This window comes from Balearica regulorum, chromosome 7 (genome assembly GCF_011004875.1).
Source record: "Balearica regulorum gibbericeps isolate bBalReg1 chromosome 7, bBalReg1.pri, whole genome shotgun sequence".
Lineage (NCBI taxonomy): Eukaryota > Metazoa > Chordata > Aves > Gruiformes > Gruidae > Balearica > Balearica regulorum.
In genome coordinates, this window is record NC_046190.1 from 18,334,017 (window position 1) to 18,354,491 (window position 20,475).

Sequence of the window (20,475 nt, forward strand, 5' to 3'; positions counted from 1 at the left end):
CGTGCAAAAAATATGAGAAGGCCCTTTGTACTATCTGGAGGCTTATAAATATTTTGTCTTAACATAAATGCATGCAGTAGACTCCACTTAAATGAAATGAGATAAAACTTACATGATCAGTAAAAAGAACTCTTTGCTTTAAGCTACCCCACGTTCAGCTTTACAGCAGTTTTTCTCAGCTGTGGACCAGATGTAAAAAAACAAGTGGTGCACAGTACCACTGCAAAATATGTTAAGTAGAGATGAGAAGGGAAACCAGCAAGATGGAGCAAAATGAGTCATGCATGGACAAAGTTCAACCTAGTTTTTATATGGTCACACAAGAACTATCCTAGCTTATTACTTCTGAAGCCAAGATGAACCTTGCTTCCTTTCAAAAATGATTAGATTTTGGGTAGGTGAGGAAGAGGATTTCTGGGGAAGAAAGCATAAGCAAAAGCCAACACATTCAGGAGAGAATGAGGATAAAGACACGTAAGACACAGTACCAAGAGGACCCAGAAGACTTAGCTGAAGCATCACAGCAGGTTACTCAGCCCTCACTCATCCTGGCCGCAAACAAGTCCTGCAGCTGGCGCATGGCCAGAGCCACAGGCCAGGCTTACTGCCCCAGGCAGCCAGTAGCCACTGCCCTTCCTGCCCAAACAGCGAGTGAACTAAAGCCTCGTGCAAGGTGGGGAGAGCCACCCACAGGTAAACAACACGAGGGGACACACACCTGCCACCACCATCGTTCTGTAACTGCTCTTTAACAACAAAACGGAAATCCTCTCAAAGGGAGAATTAACTATGGCCTCGCAAAGGGGAAACAAACACCGCCCCAGCCCCTCAGGTGGGCCGGGATGAAGGAGCCCCCGCCTCATAGCGGCCGATCGCCAGCACGTGCGCTGGGGCAGACAAAGGAGGTGGGGAGAAGAAAGGCCCCGTGGCATTGGCCAGACAAGTGACACCGCCGCCCACGCCAGCCAATGGGGAACCTTCTCTCAGGCATTCCGCGGAGAACTCGGCAGCACTCTACCGGCAGTTAACGGCCACCCAACGCTGTGCAGCTCGTGCCTCTCCAGCCCCGCCCACACTTGTTCTCCCCGCCCCTTCTAGCCAGCGTCTTCGCGGAAGCGTTCTTTAACCCGTCCCCCCGCCTGTAGGACCCATCGGAGACGCCATAGCTCTCTCTTCGACTGCGAGGCGGCCCGGGCGGAAGTGGCGATGCCGGAGCCGCGAGATTCAAACTCCCGGAAGCGGGGCTGGGCTGGGGCCAGCCGAGGCAGCCGCCGCCGCCTCTGCTGCCGAGTAAGGTCCCCCCTTCCCCCGCCGCGACCCAGCGTGCTCATAGGCCCGTTTGTTCCCCGCGGCCCGGTCCGAGAACCGCTAGCGGGAGCCGGGAGGTCCTGCGCTGCCCGTGCTTGACTAAAGCTGTGTCAGAAGTCACGTCCTGCCTGTGGGAAGGGGCTGCTCTCCCGTAGCGCTACGTCTTGCTTTGTTTTTCTTTTTTTTAATAAGTGCTTAAAGATGAATTCTAAGACCGCCAAAGAGAGAATTATTGGCAAGTGGGGCTTAAAGTCGGGTAGCTCCAGGCCTGAGAATGATGTCGAGAAGTATAAGCAGGAGAACGCGGCCCTGAGAAAAGCGATGGAGGAAGCTGTGAAAGGGAAAAGCAAAATGACTGATCCGGAAAGGAGCGGGCTCCTAGAGGTGAGCTGCGTGTGTGGACTCAAGCTAACGTTTGTGATGTCCTAATTGTGCACGGTTAACGTGAGTCCGAGCATGTCTGACTTTGTAAGCAAGATGCCAATCTTTCCTCTTGAAACTTACTTTGATTTCACTACTGTTTTAGTTTGATGTTTTTGTTCTCAAATATTTTTAATAATGTCTGAACTAATTGAATTACAGTCATCTGATAAAGCTGTTAAATACAAAGACTTGAGGCTAGAGATGCCAATTAGTCCATTAAGACCTGTCCTCGCATGCCCAGCTGTTTGGAATAGTTGGTCCCAGAGAATTATTTTGAGCACTTTCTGCACAGAACACCGTGTTTGCAGGCAGTTGCCTAAGTACACACCAAAAAGTGCTGAGTATTTGCTGGAACTATACTCTTAAGCTCCCACTCAGCTATAAGTAAATAAAACTGTAATCGGTTCACCATTACAGTTTAATAGTTCTTCCATTACAACCAAAGAGCACAAACTAAGACACTGTAATTGCAGTCCATTCAATGTAAACCTATGGTTGCAGAGAAAGGACTTCCAGACTTAGTATGTGACCAAGTCACACACTGTGAGGCTTCCCGGAAGGCCTGGGAAACTTCACATGGATTCTTTCAAAGGATACAACTAATGAAGACTAGGAACACCAATGTTTCTAGGCTACTTCTTTTGTTAATAAGGCTTTTCATGTGTCTGTGCTAACCCAAGTACCAGCTGTGGCTAGACAGCTCATTTACAGTTGTTGCTAAATTTGTTAGCATATTTGCTGTGTCTGGTAGAGTTTGCTGCTTGCTCAGTGTTTATTACTTAATATTGGGTTCCTAGTTTACAGGTGGAAAATCACTGGCATGTTTAGATATACTAGGTACTATTTGGTGTCAATATTTTAATTCTAGTGAGCACTATCTGGTCTTCAACCACTCTCTAAAATTTAATTTCTTTCAGTTTCTCTGTCATCTTCTAGTGACTTGATATCAACATGTAGGATTTCAACATCAACCTTTCTCATGGAAAATGAAATGGTATCATACCTTGGGGCTCTATGTAAGCTTCTGTTATCTCAAATGCAGTATTAATGCTATGTAATAATTAACTGTGCTGGAGGCCTACTGAAAAGAGAGTGCCTGTTGAAAATATCTACTAATGCACATTTTGAAACTAAAAGGCCAGATAATTTGGAAAACGGAATCCTCCTCCTGAATGCTTTATTACAACTCTTTTTGGTAACTTTGCTTACTGTCATTTAGTTTGCAAGAAGGCTCTGCTGCTTCTCAAAAGCCACTAAATATGCTAACTAACACTAAGAAATATATCACCAATCTCTCCACTGGAAGTGTCCAAGAGTACTGCTTGTGTTCATCTATTGTAATTATCTGTATTCATATATAAAACTGAGTACCTACTAAGTCTGTGGAATTTGGTTCTTTGCATTCTTTCCTTGTTTCATCTACTTCAGTGTTCTTACTATCACTTGACATATTTGAGATGATCACTGTAGTATTGTCTTGAGTAAAAAGTAATATTCTTAGCTAATTAAAGACTAAGAGAACCTTTAAAGGGAGTATCTTCTCAAACTGTGAACTTGCTAATGCATTTGTTGCATAGACTGACACTTATTCATTTGTGTCACTTTTTATTCTGTTTCATTTAGAAAATACTTTCCCTTGAAAAAGAAAAAGAAAAACATAACCATCTTCTTGGAGAGAAGGACAAAGAAATTCAAAACCTCAAAGACAAGCTTAGATCCAAAAACACAAATAGTGAAGTCTTGTTACAAAGTCAACTAGAGGAAAAAACAAAGGAAGCAGAAAGGAGAGAACAGTTACTTCGTTCTCTATCAGAAGAAATGAACCAGTTAAAATATAATTTATCCACTGTTACTGCAAAATGTTCTGAGCTTGAAAACAGAGCTGGTACTTCTCAAGCATCCCAGGTAAGCACTGAAGAAACATTGTAATTGCACCTGCTAAGCACTGATATCAGTTATAAAATGGGATGGATTTTTAATCTTCTTACAGTTAACTGCATGCTGCAATAGTCTTATATGAAGACAGATGATGTCCAGATTGAATACTAAATGAAGAACAGTCAGTGAGCAGAACTTCAGGCAGCGCAGCTGGGGAGGGAATTCTCTAATGCTGTACTGCATGGTCCCTTATTCAAGCTCACATGCAGGTGGTGTGACTAGTGGTACTATGTTTAATGATCTACTGTTGCTTAAGCAGATATTATGCCCTTCTTGAGTTTGCATGATCAGTGATTAAACAGACTGAGAAGGCAGCAGTAAGAGACACAGGAAATTAATACAGATAAACTAAGCTCCTCACCTAATTCAGCTTCAGTCATGAGCTAATCAGTGATGCCAAGATTGGAGGCAGCTTGGGCTGCAGTGATCGTGCACTGGTGGAGCTCATAGATCTGAAGGATAAGACTAAAGTTGGGATGCTGAATTTTGGGAAAGCAAACTTCCAGCTGTTCAAGGATTTAGTCAATAGGACCTCCTGGGAAACTGCCCTCAGGGACAGGGGAGCAGTACAGAGCTGGCAGAGCTTTAAGGACACTTTCCATAGAATGCAAGAGGTCTTGATCCCCCAGGTGTAAGAACTTGATCCCCTGGTGTAAGAAATCAGGAAAGGAAGGCAAGAGACTGGCATGGCTAAGTTGAGACCTGGTCAAACTAAAGGGCAAGCAGGAAATGCACAGGCAGTGGAAATAAGGACAGGTATCCTGGGAAGAGTATTGGGAGGTTGCCTGGTTGTGTAGGGATGGGGTCAGGAAGGCCAAGGCATGGCTGGAGCTGAACTTTGCAAGGGATGCAAAGAATAAGGGCTTCTATAAGTATGTCAGCCAGAAAAGGAAGGTCAAAGAAAGCATAACTTGATAAACAAGAGTGACAAACTGGTAACAATAGACAAGGAGAAGGGTGAGGTACTCAACAACTTTTTTGCCTCAGTCTTTGGCAACCTCTATTCCCACACCTCTTGAGTGGATGGACTGCAATATGGGGACTGGGGGACCAAAGTCCTTCCCACTGTAAGAGAAGATCAGGCTCATGACCACCTGAGGAACCTGAACATAAGTTATTGGGACCTGATGAGATGCATTCCAGAGTCCTGAGTGAATTGGCTGATGTAGTTGCCAAGCCACTCTCCATGATACTTGAAAAGTCATGGCAGTCAGGTGAAGTCCCTTATGACTGGAAAAAGGGAAACATTGCACCCATTTTTAAAAAGGGTAGAAAGGAGGACCCTGGCAACTTACTGACCTGTCAGCCTCACCTCTGTACCTGGGAAGATTATGGAACAGATCCTCCTAGAAGCTATGCTAAGGCATGTGGAGGACAGGAAGGTGATTAGAGACAGCCAACATGATGTCACCAAGGCAAAATTCTGCCTGACCAACATATAGTGGCTTTCTGTGATGGAGTGACTACATCAGTGGACAAGGGAAGAGCTACTGATGTCATCTATCTGTACTTTTGTAAGGCCTTCAATGCAGTCCCCCACAACCTCCTTCTCTCTAAACTGGAGAGATACAGATTTGATGGATGGACTGTTTGGTGGATGAGGAATTGATTGGATGGTCACATCCAGAGGGTAGTGGTCAGCGGCTCAATGTCCAGATGGAGATCAGTGACAACTGGTGTCCCTCAGGGGTCCATATTGGGACTAGTACTGTTTAACATCTTCATCAATGACACAGTGGGATTGAGTGCGCCATCAGCAAATTTGCAGATACCAAGCTGAGTGGTGTAGTTGGCATGCCTGAGGGATGGGATGCCATCCAGAAGGATCTGGCCCAGCCCATAAGTGGGCCCAATCCCATAAATGGGCCCATGTGAACCTCATGAGGTGCAACAAGGCCAAGTGCAAGTCTAGCACCTGGGTCAGGGCAACCCCAGATATCAATACAGGCTGGGGGACAAAGGGATTGAGAGCAGCCCTGAGGAGAAGGACTTGGGGGTACTGGTGGATGAAGAACTGGACGCAACCTGGCAATGTGCACTTGCAACCCAGAAAGCCAACTGTATCCTGGGCTGCATCAGAAGTAGTGTGGCCAGCAGGTCAAAGGAGGTGATTCTGCCTCTCTGTTCTGGTGAGACCCCACCTGGAGTACTGCATCTGCCTCTGGGGCTTCCTCAGCACAGGAAAGACATGGACCTGTTGGAGTGGGTCCAGAGGAGGACCACAGAAATGATCAGGGAGAGGGAACACCTGTGAAGACAGGCTGAAAGAGCTGGGATTATTTGGGAGAAGCAAAGACTTCAGGGAAACACTGCAGCCTTCCCTGTTGCAATAAGACAAGGGATAATGGTTTTAAACTAAAAGAGGGTAGATTTAGACTATATGTAAGGAAGAAATTGTTCACAATGAGGGTGGTGAAATACTGGAACAGGGTGCCCAGGGAGGTGGTAGATGTCCCATCCCTGGAAACATTCCAGGTCAGGCTGGATGGGGCTTGGAGCAACCTGCTGTAGTTGAAGATGTCCCTGCTTGTTGCAGGAGGGTTGGACTAGATGACCTTTAAAGGTCCCTTCCAATGCAAACTATTCTATGATTCTACAAGACTATCTTTCTCCTCCCTACTCTTATGAATCCTCAGTTGCTTCTTAGTGTTAAAATTAGTTTCCTGTACTCATCACCATGTGTGATGCTACGTATACTTCAATGGGATGGAAAATAGGACAGGATTAATGAGTTGCTTCTCATTAAAATGGGTAATAGGTATGGTGCCAGGTACTTGGCAGCTTTTACAAGTGCATTTACTTTTGTACAGTTTTTCTACCCTTGCCTGTTCTAATGTTCCATGGAAAAATGCAGTAGTATCTCAATAAGGGGTACAGGGAAGTTGTGCCTGTAAGGTTTTTTTCTCTAGCTTTTGACCTGCAGATGGTGCTGGTTCCCCATGCTATACAGGGATATTGAGTAATTTCTAGAAATGCAGCTGTAGCCAAATACATAGCAAAATATCTTAATCTACTATTTTTCAGTGATAATACATATCTGTCACTTATAATAATGCAGTATCTTGGGAAATACCACTTTAAATGTAATGTATTTGTTTTCAATTTCAAGAGACTCCGAACTTTGTTAGAGAATTTAAAATGTATTTTAATTCAACATATTTCCATTATATTTTTGTCAATGAACTACCAAAATATCTCTTAGTTTAAAATCGGAATTTTGATTTTTTTACTGATTTATCAACAAAGGGCAACAAAATTCTACTGATGTTTTGACTGGATGTCTTGGAAGACTTGAAAACAGATCTAGCAATGCTGCTTGAACCTGCTAGGTGGCATATGAGCAGCAGGTATACTCTGAAATGGAAACAACAGTTGTATGACACAATTTTGAGAAAGTTCTGAGACAGTTCTAATATTTATAGAAATAGGAATCTGAGCAGTTGTAGTGTCTGTAAATCCTATTTTTATTAGGAAGTGCTAAAGCTCAATTGTATTCAAAGATCTGCATTTTTTTCAGCTATAAAGCTTGTTCTAAGTCATGTTCCAAAAAAACACAGGAAAACTTTGGAAAAATGTAGCTTGGATTTCGGTAGTAGTCTACACTTTTACTTCTTTAAAGTTCATTCTGACTTATATCCACACAATTTCAAAAAGCTTTCTATTATGCAGAGAATAAATGTCAGATGATGGAAGAAGTTTAACTGCTGTTTAGTTCTAGATGGGTCTAAAGAACTGTCTGACTTGTACTGTAGGCACTCTACTGTGGCTCAGGTCTCAGAAAACCACTCAGTATGTCCTTTTGGTTCCAGACAGGCTTGCATGCTTTCCCAGATATCTGTAATTCTTCTGTTATCCTAATGAAGTTGTCAAGGTCTCTAGCTTGCCTCAACAGCTCCTAAGGTCTAGCTTATTGTCAAATGTATGAGGATACAAAAATAGGACAAATGCTTACCTTTTTTGTGTATTTAAGTAATTCCATAAATATCTTCATTTTTCAGAGGGTCTCCTGCACCCTTCAGGTCTTCCAAGATAGCAGTTCAGCAGAAGATATGTGATATTCTTAAGAAATGTTTTACTGTAACTAGAGTTGCAGAGTTACAGAATAAATTAAATGTAAATCTTTGTCCTATATCTTCCAGGAGATTTTATTTTAAATCTGTGAAATGGTTTTCTACATAACTTAGATCCTTTTAAAAAAGAAAGACTAAAGATCTTTAAACACAAAAGGCACATGTATGCATCTGTGTTCCACTTTTAAAATATCCTTATGCTATCTGAGATTAGTATTTATACAGGACTAGCTTTACTGTTTCAGCCATCTCTTTTAAAGAACACTCACAGGTTGTTCTTTGCCTGCAGGAAGCTGTAACAAACAGCACTGGATCAACAACTAATCTTTATGAAGTTGAAAAACAACTAAAAGATGTAAGTTTCATGTACAACATTGCAAGTATAAATCATCTGTATTAAGATGCATAAGAATGTAAATTATTGCAGTATGCACTTTTGGGTAGTATGGGACTTCAGAGTGTATGTTTCCCTCTAAAATATAATACCTAAAATTATTTTGCAAGACAGTAACTTAAATTAAAAAAAAAGACTTGCAAAAAAAGACAATACTTCTGTTGTCCTTGAAAACTTGGAACATCAGAACAAAGTGGTTGCTGGCAAAACAGGAGCCCCAAGTAACCTGGTCTGACCTTGAAGCTGACACTGCGTGGGATAGCATGAGGTTGAATTAGAAACCTCCTGAGGTCCCTTCCAACTTGAATAATTCTCATAGAAAATCCATGTCCTTGGTCTTACGAACTTGAAGTTGCAATGATACAGTTTTAGTTTATTCCCTTTTTAAGATCTGTTGTATTTTTCTTTTATATTTGAGATTGAAAGGTTAATTCTTCATAATCTGGGCATCACTCATGAAAGCCTTTAAGTCACTTTCCCATTCCAAGAAATAAGCCAACCAGTGTTTAATGCTGCTGCAATTTTAACTTATGCTCAATAACCTGACTTATTCTTCCAAATGAAGATGAGTTTTACTTATCTTACAGTGAAGATTACTACAATTTGCAGCAGAATTAACTAGCTTATCTTTAAACTGTTTATTATATAAATTTTAATATTAAGACAACTAATACTTTTAAAATCTGGTAAGTTACCAGAGACTTTTCTCTCTTTCTGTTCACGAAGGCTCTTGAGAAAAACCAACAGTGGCTACTATATGACCAGCAGCGTGAAGCATATGTCAGGGGACTGCTTGGGAGGATCTTTGAACTTGAACAGAAGTCAGAAATAGTTAGCCAACAAGAATCTAAAGAATTCAATTCAGAAGGTATCAAATTTATCTTTCCCCACAAGTGACCCAAACCATAATTATCTATAGATAAAGTTCTCTGAAAACAAATTATAGCACAACTAAGCAAAAAAGACTTTCTTCTCAATGTTTTAGTTTCTTAATGGTAGAACTTGGTTAAATAAAACTTCTTTGCTTCCTGTTATGTAGCTTGATCGACAGTATTTCATGTTCTTATCTACTTCAAAGATGATTTTTAACAGCCTTGGTGCTTTATTAGCAACCTCTCTGTTTGCGGAAATTGTTGAGGCAAATACATGTATGTCTCCCACCCTTCAAAGTACACTTCCAACCTATGTAATAGAAGCATTAAGGATTTATTAGCTAGGTGTGGATCACGGGTTTTAATTTTTCAAAATAAATATTATAAAAATGACTTGACTACCATGTTCTTTACTCACCTGAACAGTTCTTACAGGGCATGAAAACCTGTGGTAGGTTATGGCATGTATCCAAAATAGTTTTGCAATATGGATCTGGCCACCTCTAGCTCGCTTCCGTGCTATGTAGTTCCTCAATAATAAGCACCTTCTCAGTACCATGCATTCAGATTGACTTGAGTTGTGCTTGACCAGCATGTGGAATAAAATTAAAGTCATGTTGAAAAGAAAAACCAGGAGTTGGCTTGCTTTTCTTATTATCAAATGATTAATCTTATATATACTGCAACTGACCTGCAAGGTAAACTCACTAAATAGAGCTAGTATCGTCTGAAGTAAGAGTATGCCCACAGATGCTTACCACTTAGTAATTCATGTGCAGTGGCTTGGTTTCTGTATTACTGCTTGAATCTTTATGGAAAACAGTAAAATAAAACCTTGGTTTGGTGCTGTTTAGGAATCCATGAACAGTATTTTAGAGGGAGACAGACTGAAGTAGCTCACCAGGAAATGTAACTCGAGAGTTACTATAGTCAAAGTTTTATTGTCAGAGCAGCCGTGAGACTAGGAGTAAGGGTATAAGAAAGTTCCTCTCTTCAAGCAGCTAGACAGTAGGAGAGATCCAAGTTTCTAAGAACCTAGCTATACAAGTTGAAAGTAGATATGACAACTTTTTCCATGGAAAAACTTGGTATGTCTCTGAAAATATCAACATTGTATAAAGGAGAATTGCTAAAGAGAAGGTAAGGCTTAGCTCATAGTTGAGGGGAGGGAGAACAGTCCAGCAAGAAACTTTCCCTAGTAAATTCCACTTTGATACTTTTCCTATTGAAGGCTTCCCTTCATTCTTCAAAGTTAAGAAATTGACAGTGTCAAAAATCAGCAAAGCCTGTGAAATTCTGCATTCCTTGTTCTGCTTTCAGGTATATTTTGTATTACTACTGAATTTCTCCAGACTGCTTCCTTTTTTTTTTTTCCTACTTGCTAAACTTTTCTTGGGTTGACAAGGAGAAATTTTTCAAGCTCTGGTTTAAGTAACAGTCACTAGCCAAGAAGCAGGTATTTTTTTTTTAATCAAAACCCCCCTACCCTAGTCCTTTTTATTTGCAATTTAGAAGTAAATAATGGCATACAACTTGAAGATAGTCTGCAAAAGGCAGTGGATAGTCTGGCTTTGGTCAGCAGTGGTGAAGTAGAGCCCATCATATCTCTGGGGAGGGAGTAACGCCAGAACCTTGGCTAAGGAGCCTAAATCTGGAAGTGAGAATCTAGTGTCTTTGGCCCTTGATTGCTATGCATTGGTATAATGCATAAGGCTGTACAAGAACTGTGTGTATGCCATGGAGCCTGTGTAGTCAGGGCAAAGGGTATAATATTGCTGTGAGGGTTAGTAAAGGACGTGGCTGTAGCACAGAAAATGATACAGAAGCCAAGTTGTGGTTTTCTAGTAACTATATTGGAAAGGAGGCTTTTCTGCATTAGAAGTATTTAAAGCTGTTTTAACTAAAGTCTGGTGCTGGTCTGTGCTGTGTGATAGCCTAGAATGTCAATCAGCCTTAAAATGTTGTCAAGGATTTGGTGTTCTGATTAAGTGATTTTTTTTCTCCCACATTACTTATTTCTTACTCATTAAGGTCTTCTACCAGAAGAAAAGCAAAAATACTATAACCAGCTATTATTAACTGCTAAGAGTGATCTTGAGACTGAAAGACACACTGTAACTCAGCTGAGATCTGAACTTACTGAATTCAAAAAGAAGTATGAAGAAACCCAACAAGAAATAACAAGTTTAAATGCCTTATTGCAGTCACAACAGATTGCTGAAATGCAGACTCTAGAAAATGAAAATAAAGTGAAAGGAGAGAAAGTACAGAGACTAAAACAAGAAAATGAAACTATTAAAAGACAGCTCAGAGAAGAAAAGAAAAAGTCTGAAGATCTTTTATGTCAGGTAAGTGGATGCGTTTGGAGGTTTAAGATCATTAGCAAAGAGAAGACCTGAAAAGTCATACTTAATCAGAATGGACCATCACTCACTCACTCTGGTAACTGATCTTTATGTAGATCTAGACTCATGTCCTTGTGGTTAAAACTGAATTCTTTTTTTAATATATATGTTTAAATCAAAATCTAAACTTCTGTGAAATTTCCTTGTTTAAACAAGGAATTCATTTGTTCACTTATTTTCCTGGTCTTGTGTGACACAAGAGGGAGAGGTGGGAGAATACTTAATTGATTCTAATCTAGTTCATCTTCAAGGTTAATAATAAATGAGAACAGGAAAGGTAAAAACCCATACAGGCTATTTTATCATGCGGTCCTAACTATGGAATATCACTGATATTTGCTGTCACCTGGCTGCTACAAATATACATGTGGGCTTGTAGTTTCATACTTGCTGGATAAGCAGCTGTGTCCCTGGATGGTGCCCCCAGCCAACTAACCAACCATTGTGGCTGTGCAGCTGGGTTTTCTGTTTCTTTTAATTCAGACAAGTTCCTGTGTTTGGTTCTCTCTGTGATGCCATAGATAAGAACCCATGTGGGTGTACCTGAGTATTAGAAAGCAATGGCCAGATAAGCAAGGGAAAAGATGGACCTTAAGCTGTCACTGTTTTGAAGACAGCTATGGAAGAAACCACAGAGAAGAGTTCTGTAATTCCCTATAAGGCCTAAGTGCCTGACAGGCAGGCTGTTCAATATGTGTGGTTTACGCTGTTGCTAGATCTGTAATAGTCCGTTGTTTCTTCTTCTGGACGTGAAATCATGATCACACATCTGTTCAAGAGAAACTGGAAAGTCCTCCTTGAAGGACTGTCCTCAGGACATCCAAGCAAGATGGACTTGCTACTTGGAAAAGTTTGGGGTCAATAACACAGCAATGTAGAACAGAAATTTGAAATATGAGAATAAAACTTACTAGGTACCAAAGTAGGCTAAAACCAGAACAGTGTAGGCCTCTAAACACAAGTTGGGTTCTCACTGGTTAATAATGATTAAAAGGTGTTGATTTTTTTTGCAGCTGAACAGTATTCACCATAAAAGTTGATACAAGTTGATAACAAGGATGTTTTTATGTATGCATTTACTTAATCTATTATAGGATAGTATTTTCTGAGTTTTAAACTTGTTCTATTTAAAAAAAAAAAAAAAGCTTGTTTTTTTGGTATCATAGCATATCAGTGCAAGCATAGGTTTTGTGTGTATACTTTTTGTCTGCATCCTGGCAATCACCTAGGAAAGTTCAGTTTGATTTTTTTTTTTGAACTGTAACATCATCTTGTATTCCCCTGCTCAATGCAATAATGTTTCCCTGGGCTTTTCCCCAGGGAAATAGAGATACTTGAATTGGGTTTGGCTGTTGCATAACAGGCATATGTTTTCTGTTGGCATTGGAATATGAAAGTTTACTTCTATCCCTTTTTAGATTCATTATGTTATGCTTATTAACTGTTGTATATGGAAGTTGTTTGTTACAGATGTTTTTCTGCCCTGTAGGTGCAACTTCTTCATAAATCATTGTTCAAACAGCAGGAGGAACACACTAGGATAGCTTTGTTGGAACAACAGGTACCCAATTATATGCTAAGATGCTGATACTTAATCTGTATTACGCATAAAGGCTTTCTAGACTAACTTCAAATTTAAGCACGAGTAGTATATTAAAGTAATATTAGACATGAATATTCAAGTGAATAATATTTTTATGCTCCAAAAATTTTGACGCATATGTCAAGATGAAAATCTGTAACCTTTTACAGTTAAGAGGGTGTGATCAAACATGATGCTGTTTTTTCCACAATCACTCATTCAACTGTACAGCCTCAGATTAGGTATGGGAAATATCCTAAAACCAATCAACTCATTGAAGTTTTATAATATACCGTTGATAAAGTTGTACAAATAATTGCCGTATTTTCCATCTTTATTTTTCCAAGTACATTCTTACAGATCTAATTGGTGTTATTGAAAAAAAAGTTGCATTTATTTGCTAAGCTTGGGCATACAGTGTTACCCTTAGTTTCTGTCCAAATTATGTTGCTACAAGAAAGATTCTGGAGTAGAAACTGGCATTTTAATGAGAACTTGCATGATCTGTGTTTCTATAAAATCTTCAGTTTAAGATTGCAAGACAGCTTGAAATACCCTCCAACCAAAATAACTTCAAACTTCACCTCTACTAAGGGGCATGACTTTCATAACTGGGCATGTATGAATTTCACTGTAGTGAAAGCAACAACTGACTTTTTAAATTTTATTTTTAAATCTCATTTTAGGATATGATTGCAGAGTAAAACTTACTTTAAATATATAAAGGGGAAACATTTCTTTCTCTCTTCCTCACCCCCCCACCCTCCCCAATTCTTAATAATTCTGACTTTAATTCTGTAACTTTCACTTTGGGGGGTTGCCAGATCCAGATATGCACCACAGACTTTGAGAATGAAAAGCTTGATCGCCAGAACTTGCAGCATCAGTTAAACAAAGTCCTTAAGGAACTGCGCAAGGCCAGGGAGCAAATAACCCGTCTAGAACCTTTGGTATGTACTGAATAACTTGCAGGTGAATTTAGTCAGGGATTTTGCGTAAATGTACATTTTTTTCACTTTGGAATCTTATTTCCAGTATAGTGAGTCTTCTGTTAATGTCATCAGCTATTCAGTGTGGGTCCTTACGTCCTTCAGATATTTGGCCCCAAGGTGCAGAACCCTATGTCAACTAGCTAGGCATTGTTTTCTCTACAGCATGCATGGAGAACCGGTACTGCAGAAAGACATCCAGAACAGTCATGTTGCTGAGCAGGGAATGTGTTGTGATACAAAATACAATTGTTGTTTAGTTCTGTCTCTTGCACAATGACAAAGCTGCAGTATGCTTCTACTCGGGTTTCCTGCTAGTGAACAGGACGCAATCCCTACATATAGCAGTTCAATCCCCCATGTCCATCTGATACAGGATGTGTGGGTCATCAAAACCTGTGTTTTTCATTTCCTAAAAGACAAGCTCCCTACTACAATGAAAAAGGACATTTGTTGTATTGTGAGGACTGTGGTCTGTTTGTTTATTCTTAATCCCAAAGAAAGCCACCTAGATTTGAGCCCTTGACTTAATGGAGAAATTTGTAGGGAAAGATTAAGTATTAAGCAAGCCATTGATCTGTTTTGCTCTGTTGTATCCATGATTGCCCTGGTCTTAAGCAACTTGGAAGTATTTCCTCAGGTGAGGAAGGGAATGGAATGACTCCTGAGATACTGATGTTCTTCACTCATGTGTTGCCCCTGGGAGAGCCTCACTTGCTAGGATTGCAGTTGCTGCTGCTGGCAGGGGAGGCCACTGGAAAACCTGTCTGCTGGGAGTAGAGCAAAACATGGTGCAGAGCTGGGAAGTTACAGCTTTGAGTCTCTCTGTGCCAAGAAGCTGGAGGAGCAGCTGTGTCTTTTACAGTTAGGGACAGCCTTCACACACAAACTTCGTGCATAGGATCCAGGAGAAGAAGAGAAAATCACTGCTGTCTTTGGGAAGGTAGCTAGGCAGCATCCTACGTAGAGGGGACTGAGGCCTCACTTCATTGAGGAAAGATAGTGTGCGAGTGGCTAGGAAGATGGTTGGGGAAGGATTCCCAGTCAGATGTTGTGGCAAACCTATCTAAATAGGCTAAATAGAAAAGCCATCTGCAATCTAATTTAAATGTGGTGTTAAAATTGTACAACAGGCCTTCTGTTAACACGGGTAGCATAACGGCATTTAGTCGTCTTTAAAATTCTACCCATAGTACTATAACGCACACAAGGCTTGTGTGCCATCAAGCCTTAATATTTTTTCCTGCAGTATTTAATCAGCACATGCATGCCCCAATCTTACACTAAAGCTTCTTCTTTTCCAGAAACTCCAGGAGTCTGGATGTATGGAACCACAAGAAGATTTGCAAGGTGTGTTTGAAGAGAAGCTGACCATATATGACAGAAGCCCTTCCCTGAAACATTCAAGCCTTCTTGATGAAAGTTTTCTTGAGTGTCCCAGGTGTAAAGTGCAGTATCCAACAAGCCAGCATAGAGAATTATTAGCACATATTGACTTTTGTACAGCTTGAGCTCCAAATGGATTTACTATATTTGCTTTATACACACTGCCAATATGCTCTCCTACAAAGTCAAAAGATCTTTTTAAAGCTTTTTTCTTAAGGTTGTATAAAGGACGACTAGTTTTATAATTAAGTTCCACAAAAATATTAATTTATTTGGCCTCAAATATTTTACCTGAACTTTTTGCAAAAACAGTTACTGGCTACTGCATATTTGGTTGCAAATGGAAATATTTTTACAATTAGGAATATCTTCAAATAGTAAACTACTGACTTTTTTTGCACTATTAAAAATGAGAACTGTTAAAGCACACCTATTGTCACACTTTATTTTAATGTTTGGCATATCCAGTTCTTGGTGAATCCTGATGATTTGTGCTTGTACATTAATAGCTGCAAAAGATTTGTGGCCCCTGTAGGTGCACTATATATATTTATATATACATGGGATGTGTGTGTATGCATAGTGTGTGGGCATCTATACACATACTGTATATATGTATCATATACATATGTAATGTATCACCATCTTGATACATTAAAACTCAGGAGGGTCATGTTAGATCTTTGCTGCTTAAGCTTCATGTTGAAAACATCAGTCATAAGTAGCTTATTGTCCTTGAACTGCAGCCAGGGGTGACTTAGGGCTCATATAAAAATGCTGACTGAGGTTTAAGCTCTTTTAAAAAAAAAAAACCAAAAAACACAACAACTCATTGCTCACTGGGAAAACAAACTTCCTAGCAAATAAACTTCTTTGGTACTGGAAGAAGTTTACATTTCAGATACCATTTTTGGAGTTTGGATATAGAATTATGCTAAAGCAATCTTTTTTGTACTTCTGTATTTTAGAGGTTAAAGTTAGGAAATATCAATTATTCAATCTGTTACATTTGTCAAATGTCCCAGTTTAAAAGTGCAGTTAATAAATTGCTCTCATGGATTTGAAGTGTCACTGTATTTTGGTATTAATGCAGAAAACAAGTCAGCAATTAATTCTTGCAACAAATTAGAAACTAGCAAGAACTTCCCTTATGGATTTGCAATCAGTGTTGTTTTCCTCTGGTACCTACTCTAAACCTGGACCTGTTGCTAGCATTTTGCTCCTTGCACCTGTAGTGAAGTCCAACAAGCAGTTTCTCCCACAAAAATTATTAAAATGAGGAAATTTACAAAGATATGCTAGTTAAGATACATTTGCTGCTTTTGTAAGTTTATGGTTTGTTGAGCACAGTGAAATACCCAAGGTCTGTTTTCCTCTGGTATACTGATTCTGATTGCTAGCTAGTCTCAGCTTTTTCCATCACACTTTGCTGCAAAACTCTGTGCTTTTACCCTGTAATGTTCACCCTAATCTGAGGGTTAAATCTTATTCTTAAGTGAGGCTGTTTTTCAAGTTGTTTTCAATCACTATTACAACATCAAGTGATGTTATTCATTAAATCTAGTGTTTGTGAGAAAAAAAATGTTAAAAGCTATTATCTTTATATCTGCAATATCTTTGCCAAATCTATTGTATTAGCCACTATCTATCCATTTTTCAATTTCACTGACTGTCTCAGGCTAAGCTCTGTGTTTGACAATTTGTTCAATTATAGCAACAGCATTTCTGACTGAAGATATGATGAACTAATGTGTAAAACAACTTATGCTTCTCAGAATATCAAGGTTTTGCTATGAGGGAAATTGTCTTAATTTCATGTCTGTCTTTCTAAACATCTTTTAGATTCAGGATAATAACTATGCTTTTCATTGCAGCCTAATAATCTCTAATTAAACTACTTCTCAAAATTTTGGTTGTCTTTTAACAATGCATTAATCAGCTAGTATTCTATTCCCAGTTGCATACTCAGCATAGTTTCTGCAAAAGGAAATTTTGATCTTTTATGTATTATAGATGAAATAAGTTTGCCTGCTACAGGTCAGCAGTCTTCAGTAGTTCTGAGGCTTTCTTAAATTAGCATAAAACACTTTCTCATTAGAAGCTGGTACTGTAGAAGGAGACTCATAAAGTTGATAATGAGATAACCTTTAAAAAGTTTTGTTCATTCCAGCACCTCTTCTGAACTTTAACAATACATTTAGTCCTGCTTGCTAAATATTAGACTTAAGCGCAAAAACCTTACTGATAAATATATACACATCAGTGTAGTATATGTTGAAAAATACCAAAATGATGTTCTGATGTGTCAAAAGACTTATTTTGAAAGCAGAGCCACAACTATTGTCATCACTTACATGTGACTAAACCCAACTATAAAACTCTGACTCCATAAAGCATGCAGATAATATCACTGCTTTTTTTTCATTCTTCAGAAGCTAAGAAGGAGTCTAAGACTGAAAATTATTTTTAATCCTAAAAGTAAATGAACAAGAAAAAGATCTGCTGCTCCTATCTCTAGTTATATGTAAAAAAGAGGTTTGTGCTTAATGAGCTCATCTTAGTGCTAAGATAAGATTTAGCTGTAAACTTAGTTCTTTGTAAGGCAGGAAGTAATTTTTAAAAAGCTGTTATTTCAACCACTTTGTTCTTACAATTTCAGTAGTCTTTTTTTCTGAGTTATTGAATTTCAAGTAATTGAATTTCAACTTAGCAGAAATTCTGTGAAGTTGGCATCATTTGAAGATGTTGGTCTAGGGAAGCTTCTGGATTAATACAAGGGTTCACCTATCTAGCGTAATTATAAATCCTGGCTTCCACATACAGTGTTCTTTGTAAACAGCAAGTGAATTAAGTGGTTTTGAAGCAATGTTGTGTGGTTGGAAAGCCAGCTAAACTGTGCATAACAATTAAGGTTTTTTTACACAAGGAGAGCTTCTTGTGAAATAACAATTGAAATATGCCTCTTATTTTTCTTGTATCAAGTGGATCAACTTCTAATCATTTCTTTGCTTGCGCAACTTTCTCTTTTACTCTTGGTTTTGATAACCATCTTTACAGTTATTTGCCACATGCCAATAACTGTACTACAGATGTTTAGGCAAACTATGCAATAAACCACTTATGTTTAACTATGCAGATAAAAAGTAGCAGGGAGGCACAATGCTGGTTATGCTGTAAAAGAATCATGCTGAACAGCAGAAATATTTAGAGACAACGGATGTGACTGTTCACCTGGCAAAGAACACAAATGTAAATGTGCAGTGCTTTCAAGAAAACCAGGGAGATTATTGCTCTCGTGATATCTCTGAACCAACCAGAGACAGGTGGGAGTTTACAAGCGATGAAAATGTAGCAGTAGGGGAGCTCTAGACATTTCAATTTTAATCTGGCAATCAACCTGTCTATTACTTTCCATATCTTGTAATCTGATTGAACTGCTAAGATTACAGTAGCAGTTGTGGCTATGGCTTTACCTTAAAAATGACAAGCAATTACCTCTATCAAAGAAGAAAGATACAGTGTACATAGAGTAATACAAGCTATGTTACGTATGGTGGGACTGCGCAACTCGGAATACTACTTGCAGCATTTCTAAATCTTTTCCTTTCTCTAATTTGGAAAATGTTTCAGAATTAGGCAGCCAAGTGGTACTCCCTGGAGCAAGGGACGGTACTGCTGAAAGTCTCTGGGTGTTAAAAATATAGCCATATTGTCAGTTTGGGGGTCTGTTTGGGTTATTTTCGAGGCAGCCATCCAAAGCAAGCCAGTTGCATATCTCCCAGGGAAGGGCAGTGCAGGACCTCTCTGAAGTGACCTGCACAGTGAGCAATTGTGTTGGAGAATTCTGCAGTGTAGGTGGGATTTTAAAAGGCAGGGAAGGAAGTAAAAGCATGGTGCCTAACAAGGGGAAGAGAAGCCGAAGAATTTTAGACCAAATTAACCTAACTTCAATTCCTGGAAAAAACTTGCTGACATAGAACCAGCAGTGGGAATCATGTCATGCACCCAAGTTTTCTTAACTGAGCAAGTGCTGTGGATAGGGAAAAAGTAAACAAACTTGAACATGACTCAATATCCCACCTGCATGATTTTGCAAGTTTTACAACATGATGAATAAACAGACTTACATGTTTCACATGTAAGCTTTCATTTCTAGTCAATACAGATGAGACTTTTAGCTGGAATACTCCATCCAATTCTGAGTACTGTACTTCAAGAACAATTTAGACTAATATGAATGTAGTAGAAGTCTTTCAGATTTCTAATCAAATTCATGAAAGAATCAGGGTTATGCAGTCTAGAAAAGACCATGAAGAAAAATGACAAAATTTCATACAGAGGAAAGAAATAAAGTCTTCCTATGCTCAGTGAGAAGAGTGACAAGCTCAAAATTGCAACAGGAGAAATTTTGACATAAGGAAAATCTTTCTGGTGTTTGGAATAGATAAGCAGTGAAACACATCGCTTACAGAGGCTGCAAAATCTCCACCACTGGAGATTTAAAGGGACATATGTAACTATCTAAACCATTCCTGACAGATGAGTCTGCCTTGGGCCAGGGACATCAGCCAGATGATTTCTCACAGTTCCTTGAAGCCCCATTTTTAATGACACATATAGATCTGCAAACAACACACTATAAGATTTAAATTTAAAATAAAGCAGGTAACACAATGGTTGTTCTGCACTGACTCTTCACGTTATTTCACTCCATGCAAAATTAGTAGCTACTGCGCCAGAACTGAATATAACAGTTTAACTTCACCTTGTTTCTCAACTGGAAAATTATTGGCATTCCTATGTCTGTATAAACCTCTAGTCTGAGCAGACAAAGTAATTTAGACTCAGTATTTGCACTCGTGCATCTCAACCCTGCTGGAAAACAAGATAAATGACACAAGTGCAACTTGATGTCACTTAATTCCCTAGTGTTGGGAAGTGCCTTGCTCCCACATTGTTTTAACAACCAGTGCCATGGTGCCTGTTTCTTTGGCATTTGGGGAGTTGGGGCTCCCCTCCATAGGGTGCCCAGGAACAGGATTCACGAAGTGAGCATATTGAGTGGGAGCTACCCCAGCCAGCCAGTGGGAAATATGACTCCTCAAGAA

The 20,475-nt window shown here is 39.4% G+C and overlaps 1 protein-coding gene across 1 annotated transcript; it reads left to right on the forward strand.

Moving 5' to 3' along the window:
* Positions 1-1,479: 1,479 nt before the first annotated feature.
* On the forward strand, positions 1,480-16,173 carry CEP55 (centrosomal protein 55). The gene is made up of 8 exons (XM_010301355.2): positions 1,480-1,692; positions 3,355-3,636; positions 8,029-8,094; positions 8,860-9,001; positions 11,037-11,353; positions 12,900-12,971; positions 13,817-13,942; positions 15,286-16,173. Exons 1-8 carry the CDS (start codon positions 1,510-1,512, stop codon positions 15,490-15,492), a joined length of 1,395 nt encoding a protein of 464 aa, XP_010299657.2. The 5' UTR covers positions 1,480-1,509; the 3' UTR covers positions 15,493-16,173.
* Positions 16,174-20,475: the final 4,302 nt, after the last annotated feature.

Bases quoted from the DNA above. Each gene is read 5' to 3' on its own strand.
- CEP55 (XM_010301355.2), top strand. From the start codon at position 1,510: ATGAATTCTAAGACCGCCAAAGAGAGAATTATTGGCAAGTGGGGCTTA. The intron at 11,354-12,899 runs GTAAGTGGATGC...TCTGCCCTGTAG, and splicing joins CTGAAGATCTTTTATGTCAG to GTGCAACTTCTTCATAAATC. The intron at 12,972-13,816 runs GTACCCAATTAT...GGGGGTTGCCAG, and splicing joins TAGCTTTGTTGGAACAACAG to ATCCAGATATGCACCACAGA.